Raw genomic sequence first — 17,190 nt, forward strand, 5'->3', positions numbered from 1 at the left:
CAGGTCTGCAATTCCTGTATGGAGGACAACTTTCCATATATCAAAGGGGAATAGAGGCATTTTCAAATTTTTGCATCTCACTGAGACACAGAGAAAGCCTGAGTGAATGATATCTATGATTATTCCAGAGTTAAACTGCACATGGAGTCCCTGGGTGCACAAACTGTTAACATGCTCGGCTGCTAAGTGCTTGAAAGGTTGGTGGTTCAAGTCCACCCAGAGGCACCCAAGAAAAAAGGCCTGCCCATCTACTTTCAAAAAACCAGACATTGGAAGCCCTATGGAGCACAGTTCCACTCTGACACACATGGGGTCGCCATGAGTCAGGGCTGGCTTGATAGCAACTGTTTTTTTCTGTTTTTATATTGCATGGACTTTCCATAGTCTTGTCATAACCTTGAGTGTTTCACAGCAGAGCATGCTGACTACAGCCTACTTCAAATCTATCACTTGACTGTCGACCAAGAGAAAGTTCCTGGGAGAGCAGCCAGTGACAGCAGAACACTGGAAGATGAAGAACCATGGAAGACAGGAGGGCTGTGCAGAACAGTGCCGTGCAGCATGAAAATACCTACAGGGTCATGGAAACGGTATGCGGCTAAGACGCAAGGAAGGAAACTGTATGGATTCTCTCCTTGAAGACTCGTAATTGGGCAATATGAATGGTAGCCATACATTCAATTTGAGCTTGGCCAACATGAGACTTCTTAAAAGTCGCTGACCTCACACCCATGAGCAGAGTGAACATGCTATAGTACAAACGTGCAAACAGGTGGGGCGGGAAGTGGAAAAACTGTGCAGCTTAAAACAAAGGGAGCTGCAAACAATAATGAATGTGAGCCAAGCCCCATTTTGAAATATCATCAATCCTACACAGCTTGGGTTAGCCCAACATAATGCTTACCTTTTGAAACTTCAGAACATGAACCCACGTGAGCACTGTCTGAACAGGTTATCTTCTAAATATTTAAGCAGAAGCCTAGCCTGTTTTATCAAACATTTATTGAGTGACTTGTAAGTAGAGTTCTGTTCCAAGCAGGGAAAAACAGATGTATTTAACAAACTGCCTTCAAACAGCTTGCCATCTACTTTGGGATGTAGGGTATGTGCATCCCAAAGTAGACAGCAACGTACTAATGAATAAATGTATACAAAAACTTACACCAAAGAGCATGTCCTATGCACCAAAAGAGAATGATAACAAATACTGTAAAAGCTTAAGGGAAAGAAAGGAAAAGCCTCAGACAAGTCATTTTACTGCAGCTTCATCAGAAAACAAGGGGTTGGACAATGTGGTCTCTAAGGTTCCTTGTAGCTCTAATATCCAAAAATGCCAGGAAAGGGCTGGAGTGGGGAGGGTTGGTTATATCAAGAACTTGAGCTGGGCCTTAAAAGGCATATGGAGTGGGGAAAGAGGGTATTCCGGTCACGGCGAATAGCATGAGGAATGGTCTGGGAGTGGGAGCAAACAGCTCTTCAGTGGAAGGTAAGTGGACCAGTCTACATGATTCTCAATTTGACTGTACATGACTTTAAGTATGAGTCAGGATCAACATACTACTTGTTTTCCTACAAAAATAGACATCGACTTCTACTTAAGAATCTGGCTCAGGATGATCTGTTCAAAGGACTGAACAAGTCTTTGCTCAGCTGATCTACTTTTTAAAAAGTATAGTGACTTCTCTTCTCTACCCAGATATAGTAAAAAGACACACTTTTATTATTTTTTCTGGAAGGAAAACAGTATGTGCCAATACATCTTTAAAAAGTTACCATCAACGTTTTCACCTAAGAGGACTACTGGAAGGGAAGCTGAATTCTGGTGGCTCTTACGACACCATTTAAAATAACAACAACAACAAAACACTAAAAATTATAGTAAATATTCTTTTAAATTGTAGTTGCTAGATTTTAGCTTCTCGAAAGGATTGTAAATCTTGGCAAGAGGTCAGAAATTCCAACTCTAAAATGAGTTTTCTGACTCAACATTGAAAATAAATTCTTAAGTTTAGATGCTTAGGGGAAAAAACAGCTGGAGAATTCAGGAGCCTCCCATATTTTAATATGAAGTGACGTCATAACTGACAAGGCTTCCAAAAACTCCCTAAATTGTGTGGTTAAGTAACATCTCAAAGCACAGTGAGAACTCTAGGAAGGTGGTATATTTCTCCTTGGTATACGGATTCAGTTCCAGGATAATTTTTCTCTTAGAGATTTGACTCAATTTTCTCCTTCCATTAGAAAACAGCCTAACATTGTAGGTACAGTATGCCAAGTAATGTGCATTCCCAAAGTGACGGCTGTGAATTTTCTGTTCTTTACACATTCTGAATTTACAGGATGTCTAGGGAAGATAAACTGCTCTCCTGTTATCAGTGTTTAATTGCAGATCATATAGGTTTTCGTTAACAATCTGGTTACATTTGAAATTTTAAAGTTCAGCAAAATAATCATGCAGAAAAAGTAATCAAATTTCAGAGTATTTTGTGTAGGTAAAAGTTTATAGTTAGGACATTCTGTATCACCTCAGTCAAAGGTTATTGTGAAAAATGATCCCAGTGTCTGTGGTTCATGTCTGAGATTGTCTAGTCAACTGAAATCAACTGCAGCTTCCATGGCAGCTTCGTCCTTAACCATTCTTCATATATGAAAACTACAGTCCACCTGCAACTTACATACATCTTTTATTTCAAGTGGTGGTTGTTTATTTCACTTAGAACTACAAACACACAAGATTCTGGATAAACTGTACTGGCTCTTACCCACTGACTCACCTCTCATTTCCTTTATCATTTTTTGCCTGTTCTTGTGGACCTGGCAGCAGCAACAGAACTTTAATTCAGTTCCCTGCCCTCACTGCACACAACAAACACACACCTACATGCATGGTGCGCACACACATGAGCACACTTATATTCCCCCAAACTGTATTTAGTAATCCCCTTACTTGTTTAAAACACAGATATGAGTTAGCTCAGGATATTTATATGTTCATCACTGGAGGTTTGGAAATGAATAAAGTTCACGTTCAAATACAAAACAAAAAACCATTAAATAATTTTCCAGGATTAGTGAGAAAGTCTGATGTTCAACGAGCAACGTTTGAGTAAGTGCTTCTAAAGCCAAGTTAAGTTTTTAAGCAGTTGCTAAAAAATTAATGAGGTTTAATGTGACCTATTTAGGAGAAACAGTTCTTTGTTGTGTTCTATTAGAAAACTAATAGGCCTATAGAAAAAAAAAAAAAACCATATCCCCTTATCCTTTCTTCACTGAATCCTATCCGCCTATAAAAGTAAAGGTGAAATACTACCTGGAAAAAAAGCATAAAGTGGGTCAACTCTATGCAGGGCTACAGGGGAGAGCTTCATACCTACGCTTACTGACGGTAAGTTTAACTGAAAAACGAGGGGCTGGTTTTACCCTCAAAGTAGTAAAAGGCCCTACCCCTGATCCCTGGATGCTACAGCAGTGATGGTTAGATGCTGAGGTGGTTTAAATGCCAGCTCAGCAGGTCTCACGTACCCACCCTCATACAGTGACTCCCATAGGAGAAGCAACTTCTCAGATGCAAAGTCCTGAGATATCCTCCAAGAGGATGTCCTCCGTGGGCCCTGTGGAGGCTCAGTTAAGTGACTGCCAGGGTGGCCTGACCACTCCCAGTGGACCACAAATGCTGATCTCAGAAACCCTGGCACTTTCTGAAATGTGGCTGAATAGTAATTTGGAAGCCTAAACTCTGACTTTAGGAATTCATAAGAACAACCGATGTTTTACAAACTCTACAGAAAGCAAAATAAACAAAATCAGGATTTTATCCTCCCTCCTGTTATTTTTATGGCAGGCTTTCAAATAGCTCAAAACGTTCAGCTCTCTGCCCTCTCAAAAAATACTGTATTTTTTTGTAGTCATTGGCATACACTGAGAAGCCCTGGTGGCACAGTGGTTAAGTGCTCAGTGGTTCAAACCCATCAGCGGCTTCATGGGACAAAGATGTGGCAGTCTGCTCCTCTAAAGATTACAGCCTTGCAAACTCCATGGGGCAGTTCTACTCTGTCCCATGGCGTCACTATGAGTCGGAATTGACTTGCTGGCATTGGGTTTGGCATACATCGTAATTCACCATGGGAAGGTAGCTAATTAGAAGCAAGCTTTCTGGTGAAAGAGCACAGGTGTCTTTCAGGCTGGTACTGAAGTCTGTCTCCTTCCCAACCTTCTCATTGCGGAGGGAACAGCAGTAAAAACAAAGATGTTTATATTTACCCAGAAGTGTGCATGGCAATTGACCATCATGGTTCTCTCAATGAGCTCGTCAGGACATTCCAGGAGGTGATGCCCAGAGACCACGCCGGCGTTATTGACCAGGACCGAGACCTCGCCAACTTCCTTACGGACCCTTTCAGCTGTCAGGTAGACATTCTCTCTCTTCCCCACATCACATGTGTAGGTAAAAACCTGTAAGTTACAGTGGGGCAGAATCTCTTCCTCACCATTCCCAGCTGTCCTCAGAAGTCCACATGAGGAGAGAAATGAACAGAAAAGGGGGTGCAGAAAGTGAGTCATGTGGCAATCAGGGACAAAGATCACACAAAACAAAAATACTACAGTGAGCTTCAAATTACTAACACCATAAGGCTTGCCAATGACTGAACTTACAGCTGCCTTCCTCTCCTAAAAGTCTTTGGGAATTACAGCAATTTACTGGATAACTTTGCTTAGGGGAAAGTGGTGTAATTGTGACAAGCCCAATATAAGCCAGACCACATGGGATCAGCTTCCTGGAGCTAAAGACACCTGGAAAGAGCTGTTCTCAGCCCAGAGAGTAGAACCCCTTCCCAAACACACACAGTACACACTCCCTTTTGATGCGAACAGTGGCCAAAGGAGCTCTTACTGTTGAGTATGAGCACCCTCAAAATGGAATCTCACCTCTAGGCTCAAAAATCAAAACGTAATTAATAATTGGAATTCACCCAAAGCCAAGAAATAAAGTTTCTCATGAAAAAGTGGAGGTCACCAGTTTGCTCAAACTTGGACTGCTGACTCCCCTAAGGTTGCTCTTACACCAATCAGGCTTAGAAGTAAATATGCAATTTTACCTCATAAGAACTCACACAATTTAAAAACCAAAATCTTTTCACTGAAAAACAAATACCTTTATCTTTTAGGTCTTGGCAGAGAGCACAAAAATCTGAATTTTCTGCCCCTCTGTTACTATCGTTGAAAATGTAATAGTTTCAATCTTGGGCTTGCTGACCTAAAATGCAGCTGCCAATAATTGTGATGACAAATGATTGATATGCAGAGGGGGTGGTGTCTAAATTCTCACCATAGTTCAATGCTTTCCCTGGAAATGAAAAAATTTCTCAAAAGTGGAGAGTCATTATCAAGTTTCCTGGACCAACATGTATGGTTGGTCATAGTATCTACTTCGGCTTAAAAAAAAAAAAAAAGTCTCAGATTCAGGTTATACAGGACATAGACATGCAGATTTTTTGAGGTTACCAAAAACATGGGAGAGATTTACAAAGAGGCTTAAAGCCTTCAAGTGCTTCCCTTAAGAGACGGTTATCTTTTCAATCACGTTTAGGGTAAATAAAGCACTTAGTTACCTCTAGCGAAACAATGTAATTATTTTCTTGTGGCTAAAGTTGTACTGAAATCATCAATTCTGCCCTACTCTAAGCGGTTCAGACCACAGAAACATAGACACATGTTTCAGTACAGTCTGAGAACAACTTCCCAAGCACTTTAGTTTCCCATCGCAAACGCGAGCGAGAAATTTTAGGATCCAACTCTGTGATAACAAGTTTATTCTGCGTTTCCTAGCCTCAGCGGGCTTTGGAAACCCCACAGTCGTCGCAAAGGGACATGCCTCAGTCGGGTACAGGTTTGGCACTTTCCCCCTGCTCACAAAGGTGATCATGTTTCTCTATTACGAGGCAAATTCCACTCGCTTCCAGAAGACCGATGGGGGTGTTCTTTTCCTCCAGAGCGGGACTGACCGTGACAGTGGAGTTTCGCCCCCCCAGCCCCCACCCCAGTGTAGGGCGCGGGGGCCAGGGAGGTTTGACCCAACAATGCTTGGGCGCGGGTCTGAGTTACCTTGCAGCGCTGCGGCATCGGCCGCTTCCAGGTCGCGGTAGATGTGGCGCACCATGCCCGCCGTCTCCTCGTTGCTCTGCGTGTTGATGTCCCAGAGCACCAGCAGCGCCCGGCGCCGGGCGAACTCCAGCGCGAAGAGGCGGCCCAGGCCGCTCCCAGCGCCGGTGATGAGGCACACCTGGCCCGCCACGCTCTTCTCCTTGGGCCGCACCAGCCAGCGCGCCGCGGCCAGCACGAACGCCCAGAGCACTTTGAAAGCCACCACGAAAAACTCCACCACGATGTTCATCGTGACGCCCGGGGCCCCGCACGAGCCCAGCGGCTGCGAACGCGCCCACCCCTCGCCGGGCAGCCGGACTCCCGGCCCCGGAGCGCTTGTCAGAACGGCCAGGACAAGAAGGCTGCGCCCCGCGCCCGCCCCCGAGGTGCCCGCCGGGCTGGAGTGCGCGGCGCCGCTCCCTGCCTGCGCGGGGCCACTCCCGCCCGGGCTTGGCGCGGTGGCCCCGGGCTGTGCCCGCCGCGGCAGCCGCCCGGCTCGGCGCCTCCTACCGGCGGCCGCCCGCCGGTCCCGGAGCGCCTGCCCTGGAGCGCTCGCCCGGCCGGTCCGGCTGCAGCGGCGGTGACAGCCGCGAGTTAGGCGGCGCGCGCTGCCCTCATGGCCGAGCCGCCGCCGCCCGAGCGTCCCCGGAGCCGGCGCGGCGGCTCCCTCTCGACCCGGGGGAGGGGCGCGTAGCGGAGACGGCACGGGTCGGCCCGCTGCCGCAGGAGTTGTCAACTTGACCCAAGTTGCCAGAGAGTGGGAGAGTGGGGTGCGGGGCAGACGGAGCGCCGGGAAGGGGCGACTCGCTAGGCGCAGGCAAGCGCTGCCCAACGGCTTGCAGCTGCCCCCGCGGTCTAGTGTCCCCCTGCCCTGCACTCCCCGCGGCTGTCACTGGGGCACCGGGCTCCGCAAAGCAACGCCGCTGGCAACTCTGAGCGCTCCCAGCTGGCTCTGAGCGGGCTCCACGCTCCGCGCTACATAACCCGCGACCGGGAAGAGCCGCCGGCGGCATCGGCCCTCCCTCCGCCCGGCCCTCCCCGCCCCCGGGCGCACCCCGCCCCCGGCCCAGCCCCCCGCCCTCCCGCCGGCCCGCCCGCCCGCCGTCCGCCGAGCCGCGGCGGGGCAGCCCCTCTCACATGGCCGTGGCCGCAGCCTCCAGCCCTCGTTGGACCTCCCTTCGAGACTCACGCCCCCTGCCGTGGGGCGTCCCAGCCTCCGCCTGCGGGGCCTGGTGGTGGGTAGTACCCCGGCCGACGTGGCCATCCTCCTCCGGCCGTCCAGTCTTCGCTTGTCTCTGTCTCTCCACTGTCTTGTTAACTAAGGGACGCCGAACTGTCCCCGCCTGCAGTCAGGCGCTGCGGAAGACAGCCCTGCAGCATGGGGCAAGAAGAGAAGGACCTCGGCCGCGCGGCAAACGGAGTGCCGGAGTCTGTGACTAGGATTGGCAGAAAGCCGGGAAGGCGGTGAAAAGCCAGGCCTCAGGAGCGACTCCGATTGCTGCAAGCCCTTTGGAACGTGGGCCAAAAGGCTCTCATTTTCCTTGGCTGGAACCACGACCGCGGTGGTTGCCTACAGTCCCCGTCAGGCGTTTCCCTCCTGCCGGGCGGGCAATGGAAGTGACGCATGCCGGGATTTGCAGTTCGCACCCGTGTGGCATGTTATTTGCATACACTACTGGGTGGACTAGAGTCTAACGCTTGTCAACGCAGCCCTAACTAGGACCCCTAGTAATTAAGGAATCAGCCCTCCTTGCTCTTGTCATATTGAGTTAAGAGCCTAATTAGTGCATATATTGTCTCCATACAAATTTTCCCGAAACTTGATTAGAAAAGGCTGAGTCAGGCAGTATTTAACTTTGCGTCTGGAAGACAGGTTCTCAGTTCTGGTTTCTTTTCTGGCATATCCTGGGACACCTATGAACCGTGGGGCTTCACTCTCGCTGTCTTTAAGTGGACAGTGCGCATGCACCAGCTTCCTCTTCTTCCGGCTGGAACCATGGAGGGTGCCGAGTAAGTTGCTCTTCCATTCGAGAATCCTTCGCCATCCCCGAGACCAGATGCTTTCTGTACCACTTTCCCCCGCTCTGACTGTAGCCTGTGCCATTGCCCCGTTACCTGTATGTTTGTGGCGCTCTACGACACTAGTGGGACCCTAGGCTAGGATGGGATACGGGCGGCCTGGGGCGGAGGTACTGGGCGACGAGTTGTTGAGGGCCGGAAACGTGCGGAACCGGCTGGTTGGATGGAGGTCCAGTTCTCCGTAGAGCCTTTTTGGAACGACGTGCAAAAGCTGTGGATTTGGTTCGTTCTTGTTCGGCCCTCGTCCCAGGCGTCCTTGCCTCCAGGCCTTTGCTTTCAGCATGTGGAACTACGAGACTTGAACCAGGGTTGGTTTTTCTGAGGAGTCTAGGGCCTCTGTCGTTGAGAGTCTAGGTACCAACATCTTGCAGCGCTCTTTCAGTCCAGTAAGTTTTGTTGCTTTACTGTGGATTCTTCTTACTGGTAGTTGGAGATGATTACTCACCTGGATTATATGTAAGTTTGTTATTGTATACTGGGATTGCTATGTTGGAGATGAAGATGATTGCATTAAAGAGAATCTAAAACCGTATGCGTTTCATAGTGTGTGAGAGCAGATAAAGATAGAAGTCGTTAGAGCTGCGGTCTACTTCCGTTAAACGACAAAGTGGTCCGTATAGAACGGGAGTGAGTTTTTTTGAACTGTTACGAGTTTCTGTATGCTCATGTCAGAGAGAAGAAAAAGAAGGTTCCTGATGTGCCGGAGACCCTTAAGAAAAAGCGAAGGAATTTCGCAGAACTAAAGATCAAGCGCCTGAGAAAGAAGTTTGCCCAAAAGATGGTAAGTGTAAACTTTCTTGGCCATTCATTGGGTAAAAAGATGCTTTATCACCAGGATTGAAAACGAGGTTGGTTGCTTCACTACTGTATCAGGCAATGGGATTGCTTAGCTTTTTAATGAGGCATTCTTAACTGAAGGGTAGTACCCGCTTTTTGGAATGCTATGGTGTGCTGTGACGAGGAAAAGGTTTCAAGGGAAGAATTTTGATTTTTTTTTTATAATTAAGATCATTATTGTTAGCTGTGCTTTTGATCAAAAATCAAAGATCATTAACTGGTATTTGTTTTCAGCTTCGAAAGGCAAGGAGGAAGCTTATCTATGAAAAAGCTAAGCACTATCACAAGGAATATAGGCAGATGTACAGGACTGAAATTCGAATGGCTAGGATGGCAAGAAAAGCTGGCAACTTCTATGTACCTGCAGAACCCAAGTTGGCATTTGTTATCAGGATCAGAGGGTAAGTTCAGTTTTTACTTTGTTAAAGACATTCTGGTCTTAAAGGGGAAGTTACAACTTTCCATTACTTCTGGGGGCTCTGGTTCTAAAACATTGGAATAAAAATCTTTTTTGGGGTAGATAAAACAAGGGCTTACTATTTTAATGGTTTAGTCGCTGGCCTGTGTGCAAAACTCTTTTATCTGTCCTTAATGTATAGTTCTATAGAGATTACCTTTAAAATACAACATCAGCACGTAAAATAAAAATGTATATACAGTGAGGACCAGGTAAGAGAGTCGGAAAGATTTGAATGTCAAAAGTATATTTCAAACAAGTTGGGGGAGAAATAATATCAGTAAGCAAAGGAAAAACTCCAGTGGTTTTGGTAATATGAGAGGGTTTTTGTTTATTTAGGTGGGACTTGTTCAGAATTACAGTGATTAAATTTCATGTCCTTTATTAGTGAAGATTCAGAAAAGGGCCAAATGGAGAATGTTTTGTGTTTGTGTGTTTTTCTACCTCCTTTTCACTGGCAGTATCAATGGTGTGAGCCCAAAGGTTCGAAAGGTGTTGCAGCTTCTTCGCCTTCGCCAGATCTTCAATGGCACCTTTGTTAAGCTCAACAAGGCTTCAATTAACATGCTGAGAATTGTGGAACCATATATTGCGTGGGGGTAAGTCTTTCAATTCGTTTGGTAGTGCTTTATTAGCAAATTAAATGGGCTACATAGGAAGATGAATTTTAGCTGTTTAAACAGTCTCCTGGTTATGAATGACAGGATCATGTAGGCTGAATTTGTGGGTAAGTCAAAACAGGTACATGTGGTTTATTTAGCATCAGGGAAATGTTTGTCTTGCTGTATGTTGCATGTTTTAGCTTTTTAAGCGTGTAAAACAATTCACTTCCATACTGTGCAGTGTTTTCATGAGCTGCACGAAGTGAGTGCTATTGTTATTACAAACAGTATGACAGTCCGCTCTTAGTACCAGTTGACATTCGTTACTCGGGGATTGCCTGCAATTGTATTCTATGACCGTTTATGTCTGCTTTTTGCATTTTAGATACCCAAACCTGAAGTCAGTGAATGAACTGATCTATAAGCGTGGTTATGGCAAGATCAATAAGAAGCGAATCGCCCTGACAGATAACACTTTGATTGCACGATCTCTTGGTAGGTTCTGCCTATTTGAGGAAAAGTTTCTTATCAGGCCAAGGTGATGTGTTCTGGGATCTTGTAGCCTTAACGTTTCCTGCTTTTATGAACTATATGACATTATCTACGGTGGTTAAATCTGAGGAAAACATAGTGTGTTTTCATTGACTTGACACCCCATTTTTGTAAACAAAGCCGTGATTTTCTCCTCTTGGTGCTTTACTGTTTTTATGTCACGGCCTGTAATTGACACTCATTGAGCGCCCTGAAATTTCCAGGTAAATATGGCATCATCTGCATGGAGGATCTGATTCATGAGATCTATACTGTTGGGAAACGCTTCAAAGAAGCAAATAACTTCCTGTGGCCCTTCAAATTATCTTCTCCACGAGGTGGAATGAAGAAAAAGACCACCCATTTTGTAGAAGGTGGAGATGCTGGCAACAGGGAAGACCAGATCAACAGGCTTATTAGAAGGATGAACTAAGGTGAGAGACTGCACCCTGAGAGAAGTTTACTTAATGCTAGAGAAAGGTGGTAGTCCTGAATACTTCCTTACAGTAAATATTAATGGGGGGTTGGTCACGTCTTAATATTTTCAGTGGAAAAAAACTTACGATAATAACAGTAGGTTTAATCACTTTTGAGGACATTTTAGGAGGAAAGAAAAGGCCTGTTTTTATTTAAAAATGGAAAATGAGTTTATATTTTCTAAAAATTGTTTGATCTACGTTAATTCCTAACTGTTAAGGTGGTTTATGTAATGTGTTTTTTTTCCCCCCCTTTTTAGGTGTCTACCGTGATTATTTTTGTAATCTGGTCAGTTAATAAAACTGTAACTGCTTTCAAATTGAGATATTGTATTGGTGACTTTTTGTTAACCGGCCCCTTCCCTTAATTATTATGGCAAATTTTGGTGTATGATAAAATTAAGCCAAATAAACTTCCTATTGTGTGTAAACCTAGGGTCCAGTTTGTATCTTATGAAAAAACTTTACAGAAAAAAAAACTTGGCTTCTGAATTGTGGCAAGATGTGTTGTTTTCTTTTAATAAAGCATATTTATCCACGTTCCGCAGGCGTTTGTGCACAATTTGTAGTGTAAAAAAGTATAAAAGTTTGATTCACAAGTGCAAATTCTGTTGTTGGAATCCATTGCTCAGGCTCTGGCTTGCGTATAAAGCTGTACCGTGTAAAGGTATTTTGCTTTTATGTTCCATTTTTATGCTGTCCTTTTTTTTCCTTTTGCATCTTTTAGCCCATATTTGGGTGAATTAATTCCATTATGTATTATGAAAGGAAGGAATGAAATTTGCACCCATGGATTGGAGGTTATTTCAGACCATCTGAAATACCGGTGAAGTTGATCAGCAACAGCTTGAAAGGCAAAATTTTGGGATTTTTTTATAAATAACATTCCTGTATATTTTATGTATTTCCTTTAGACTGATGAACTAGAAGTTTTAAGTGTGCAGTGTGTAACATGAAATGGGTAAAATAAAAGTAAAATATTGTGGTCCTCACTGATTGTGCCGGGGGTATGACACAGTGTGAAACAGATGCCCTGTTCTTTTTGGCACTGTCACACCAGAATTAATTGTTTTTTAGTATTCGAAAGTTGTTACGTATAGATTTAAGAATTTCTTTAAATTTGTTTTTGGTACTGGAGGATTTTCCTGGCTTAGTGAGTTTCTTTAGGATCAGTGAGCTCTGGAGAGAAATAAAAATCCTTTAAGAAGTTTATGTAGGTCACGTGGTGTTTGAGTTACCAGTATTTGACGGTTGAATCAATGTAAAGAAAACTTGTACTTTAAGCTCTAGGTGGCGCCAAAGAGCATAGGTTTTGAAATTTGTGATTTTGTTTACTGCTTTAGTAGATGTATATAAGCTTTCAGGCTCCCAGTCTTTGAAGGAAGGTGGTGGGGGTGTTCGAGTGTCTTATATGTGTTTGCGTTATCCAGTGTCATGACCGTTTAGAGTGGTGCAGATGATGGTAGTCTGTTCGGCTTAGTGGAATAGTGAGGGCCATGAGTGGCCTTTGTGGGGTCTAGATGTTTAAGACTATCTAGTTATGATAAGCTGGGCAATACCTAGCTATAATAAAGTTGTTATTATATGGCATGTTGTTAGGTTTGGGAAGGACTAGATGTTTGAGGAATTTACTAAACACTTGTCCTAATTGGAATCGTTAAGACATAGAGGTGACACTCTGTATATGGGATGGGGTTGTTTTTGAGCTGGTGGGGGTTAGGAAGATTGCGGAGGGATATCTAGGATAAAGAAAAGCATATCCATTGTACATAACCTGCAGACATTTCTGCTTTCCATCCTGGAAACTTGTCTTTTCCGTATAAATCCTTTGCCTAATGGGGCCTGAGGCCAGGACCACCAGAGGGTGAGGGAGCTTGGGAGTGGGGAGGAGTTGTAGAGACCCAGGATTATAAGGAGAGTGCTGAAACCCTTGCAGGGAATTAAAGACCATAGGCAGGGTTGGAGAGCGGGGAAAATACAAAAACTTAAAGCATTGCAGTCAGGTGACAACTTCTGTCCTCAAGTTTCATACAGGTAGAGTGGAATGATACCTACTTTTCCTTCATCACAAGATTATGAGGGTTAAAAATGGGTGTGAAAATGTTTTATCAACTGTTAGGATCTATTCAAATGGAGGCTGGTGCCTTATTTTACTTTGGAAACCCGCTTTTCCTAAGAGTGGTTTCATTGCCTACAGGGTTCCCTCCACTAGATTGCTCAACCAACCTTTCTAAAAGGCTTGAGCACCCTCTGGGTTCTACAACAAAAATTTATCTCACGTAACATTTTCGTCTCTACCCTTCAAAGTTAAACTTTTCTCTATTAGATCTTTCCCTGGCCATCCCAGTCTTTATTTTAGTCTGTGTTGTCTGTTGCACCTAATTGGCCTTTAGCCTGAGTAACCTAGTATTTTATCTTTGAAGGTTCATTTGTGGTAGACTGTTGAGTGCTGGCTCTGGAGCCAGATTGCTTGGGTTTGTAGTCAGCCTCCATATACTAGCTTGAGCTAGTAAGTTTCTCTCAATTTTGTATCATTAACATGGGAAAAATGGTAGTACTTGATTCCATCGGATTGTGATGAAGATTAAATGTGTCAGGTCATATCAGATGGTTGTAAGAGTGTCTGGCACAAACTAAGTATTAAGTAAATGCTCCTTAACTATGTACTGTAATTTGAGTGACCACTCAGTGTGGGCACAGAATAGTAAATAGCCTGTCTGCTTGCATGTGTCCATCTAGTGGGTGTGACACAAATGTAGTGAAATGGGTGCTAGGGAGAAGTACAGGATATGATAGGGCTTGTTTATGGGGTGTATTGGGGGGACCCACCTGAAGGCGAATGAGAGCTTCTTTCCTGCTCTCAGTGTTGGATTTGGTGTCAGAGCAGCCACGACGTTGTTTTCCATAATTGCCCCTTCTGTTAGATCGTAAGCTTTTTGTGAACTTTTTATCCTATCCAGTACCTGCCATGTAGTAGATACTCTGCTACACAAATGTATAAGTTTCCTATTGTTGGCCACCACAAATTAAAAAAAAAAACTGAAATGGCTTAAAACACAAATTTATTTTCTCACAGTTCTTGAGGTCAGGAGTCCAAAGTCGGTTTCTCTGGACTAAGATCGAGGTGTCAGCAGGCCTGTGTTCCTTTCGGAAGCTCTAGAGAATCCATTTCCTTTCCTTAGCAGCTTCTAGAAGCTACCCGTATTTCTTGGATCGTTGTACCTTCCTCTACCTTCGAAGTGCCAAACCTCTGCTTCCGTCCTTACAGTCACTTGCTCTTTCTGACAGTGATCCTCTGCCGCCTTGTAAGAGCACATGTGGTTATATTGGATCCACCTGGAGAGTCTCCACATCTCAGTACCCTTAGTTGAAGCAAATCTGCAGAGTCCCTTTTACCATGTTTTAACATTCACAAGCTCCAGGGATTGGGGCATGGATATTTTCAGGAGACTATCATTCTGTCTCCCACAGTAGACATATTTGCATATACTACAAAACGAGGGAATGCAGAAACTTGTGTAAGGCAGAAGCCTGTCAGAGAAGGAAAACAAATTTTCCACTAAAACGAGTGATAAAAAAGCGGTAAGACTGCACCCTGTGAAAGGCAAAAAACTTCAGAGACCTGGCAAAACCAGGTAGTCCTGGTGAGTTCTGGCTTTCACAGTTTTCACTGTATGACAGTTTGTCTCTCTCATCCATCCTGTCCAGATTACCATTTCTCACTTAGACCTGTGTGATAGTTAAATATTTCGTTTCCTTTACCTGTCTGCTCCCCTCCCTTCATTTTCCATAGCAGCCAGTGATTTTTTTAAAAAGCAAATCTTACGTTTCCTGCATTCGCCTCCCTCCTTTCCTCTAGTGGCTTTCTACCACACTTGTTATAATTCAGACCCCTGAGTGGTGGTGTATAAAGCCCTCATTTGGCCTCCATTAACATCTGTTTATCTTTTATCTCTGGCTTCCCTCCTATATTGCTTCTCTTCAGAAATGCCAAACTTCTGTTGTGGGGTCTTGGCATTTGCTAATACTCGTGTGTGGAACACTTAGCCCGCAGGTCTTACATTGTGGTCTCAGCCCAAGTCATAAGAGGTATTCACTGATAAGACTCTCCATATGAGCCTGTTTTTCTTAATAGTATTCTTACTGTCAGACCTTTTTCTGTTTACTTACCTGCTGCTTCTCACAGCCTCTCCCCAATAAAAGGTTTGAGTGGAAGTTCTCAGTGTTCTAGCGCTTACCATCACCTGGTGCATTGTTGGCACTTCTTTTGATTGAATGAGTCTGGCCTCTTAAGAGCAAGAGCCCTTTATAGAGTATTTTGAATCTTGGGTTCTTGGCACATTGAGTCTTTGGGTATTTGGTGATGGGGAGTAATGAAAGGATGAGGGCCAGGATGTGGATTTATGGATAATTTTTTTACTTTGGAGGACTCAAAGTTGTATAGGCACTTGGAGATAGGGTCCTTGAGCAGAATTAAATGTACTCTAAGAATGTTGGAGGAAGGCTGAGAGAGGGGATTCATCTTCAGCATCCATTATGGGCAAGACTTGGGAAAAATGACAGGTTGTACCCAAATAAAATGTAAGGGTAAGTAGTAAAAGAAAAAAGTTCCTGGGTGGTGCAAATGGTTAACACGCTTGGCTAACCAAAAGGTTGGAGGTCCAAGTCTACACAGAGATGCCTCAGAAGAAAGGCCGGGTGATGCACTTCCCAAAAAATCAGTCATTGAAAACTCTGTGGAGCACAGTTCTACTCTGACACGCATGGGGTCTCCATGAGTCGGAACTGACTCGAAAGCAACTAGTTTAATAAGAGAACTTGCTGGGGAAACAGGTTCATACCACAGAGATTGGAAAGTGTAACAAAGGTGGTAGAATTTGGACACCTGGTAATAGAATAATCTGATTAAGTCATAGAGATGGGAAAGAGAAGGTGTATTGAAATAAATGGGTTAAAGCCAAGAGGATGGGCTTGATGGCAAAACTCAAGGGAATTGGAAGCCATTTAATAAACATTTGGTCACTTGAGTACCATTGTATTAATCCATGATGTCCATGTGATGTTTAACACGCACCTTCCTGTCCTGTCAGGTAAGTATATCAGTATCCTCAGTTTTTAGAGGAGGTAACTTGGTCGAGATCACACAACTCAAATGGTAGAGCTAGGTCTAATTTGAGTTGATTTTTTTCAAACAAGCTGGAAAGGATTAGTATCAAACTTAGTTAATTCAGGAATGAGAACTGGGAAAACGGCGTTTGAGAGCAGTTTCAGGAGTTCTGTGGAATCTGAAGCTGCAATACCAGAGCTATGGGTTGCAGTCTTAGTGTGAGGGTCAAGAAATGAAGGCTTAGAGTTGAGAACATTGATAATTTGGTAAGAGTATAGACACTAATAAAAGGAAGCCTCACTGCAAGTCAGGGTGCTGGGCACACAGGCCTAACCTCTCAACAAAGGACCTAAACAAAGGAGCCATAGAAACATGGAATCTAGGTGGATTGAGTAAGGGAACTCAGGTGACAGTCACAATCCGAAGGGGACTTAGAAGATTGGGCTGGTCAGGTATTGCTGGGCTAATAGCTGAAGGGTCCAGGCTCACTTAAACGCTCTTTGTGGAGCCCAAATACTTTGAAAGATTGTCATTGATAAAAAATGGTTCAGAAAACAGCAGTACCAATCCTGTCAGCGAAAAGTAGATCCCTCACTGCCCACCACACTATGCTGCCGTGGCATACTGAACCTTCCTGCCCCACTCAACCTTGTGTCATGGTTGACCCCATACTTGGGGGTGAGCGTCTAGGGGTCTGGCAACGACCCGGTCAGCCCACCCCCATCCGAAGCCGTGACACCAAAGGCGGCGTCCTGTGGTACTTATCAAATAAGGCCTGGCCTTAGTCGCCTCAGCACAGATCCTGGGCAGGTCACCTCCCCTTATCAGCCCCTTCCTCGGCGGGCCAACCGACCTCCGCTCGGTGGCTCCCGGCGCCTAGCAACGGGCACGCACGGGGCGGGCGGGGCCGCCGGGGCCCTGGGTCCGGCCCGCGAGGCTGAGCGCCGCGCGCAGCGCTCC

The 17,190-nt window shown here is 45.0% G+C and overlaps 2 protein-coding genes across 2 annotated transcripts in view; one reads left to right on the forward strand and one right to left on the reverse strand.

Moving 5' to 3' along the window:
• Positions 1 to 7,012, reverse strand: part of RDH10 (retinol dehydrogenase 10) — a 29,467-nt gene extending 22,455 nt beyond the window's left edge. Inside the window, exons 1-2 of the mRNA XM_049853688.1 lie at positions 6,103 to 7,012; positions 4,261 to 4,496 (exon numbers count right to left, since the gene is read on the reverse strand). Coding sequence (XP_049709645.1) covers positions 4,261 to 4,496; positions 6,103 to 6,391 — 525 coding nt within the window. The 5' untranslated portion in view covers positions 6,392 to 7,012. The remainder of the gene's footprint in view (positions 1 to 4,260; positions 4,497 to 6,102) is intronic.
• A 1,033-nt stretch (positions 7,013 to 8,045) lies between these two features.
• On the forward strand, positions 8,046 to 11,666 carry RPL7 (ribosomal protein L7). The gene is made up of 7 exons (XM_049853689.1): positions 8,046 to 8,151; positions 8,893 to 9,001; positions 9,292 to 9,458; positions 9,976 to 10,113; positions 10,502 to 10,611; positions 10,872 to 11,081; positions 11,384 to 11,666. Exons 1-6 carry the CDS (start codon positions 8,105 to 8,107, stop codon positions 11,078 to 11,080), a joined length of 780 nt encoding a protein of 259 aa, XP_049709646.1. The 5' UTR covers positions 8,046 to 8,104; the 3' UTR covers position 11,081; positions 11,384 to 11,666.
• The last annotated feature ends 5,524 nt before the right edge of the window (positions 11,667 to 17,190 follow it).

Source organism: Elephas maximus, chromosome 15 (assembly GCF_024166365.1).
Source record: "Elephas maximus indicus isolate mEleMax1 chromosome 15, mEleMax1 primary haplotype, whole genome shotgun sequence".
Classification (NCBI taxonomy): Eukaryota; Metazoa; Chordata; class Mammalia; order Proboscidea; family Elephantidae; genus Elephas; species Elephas maximus.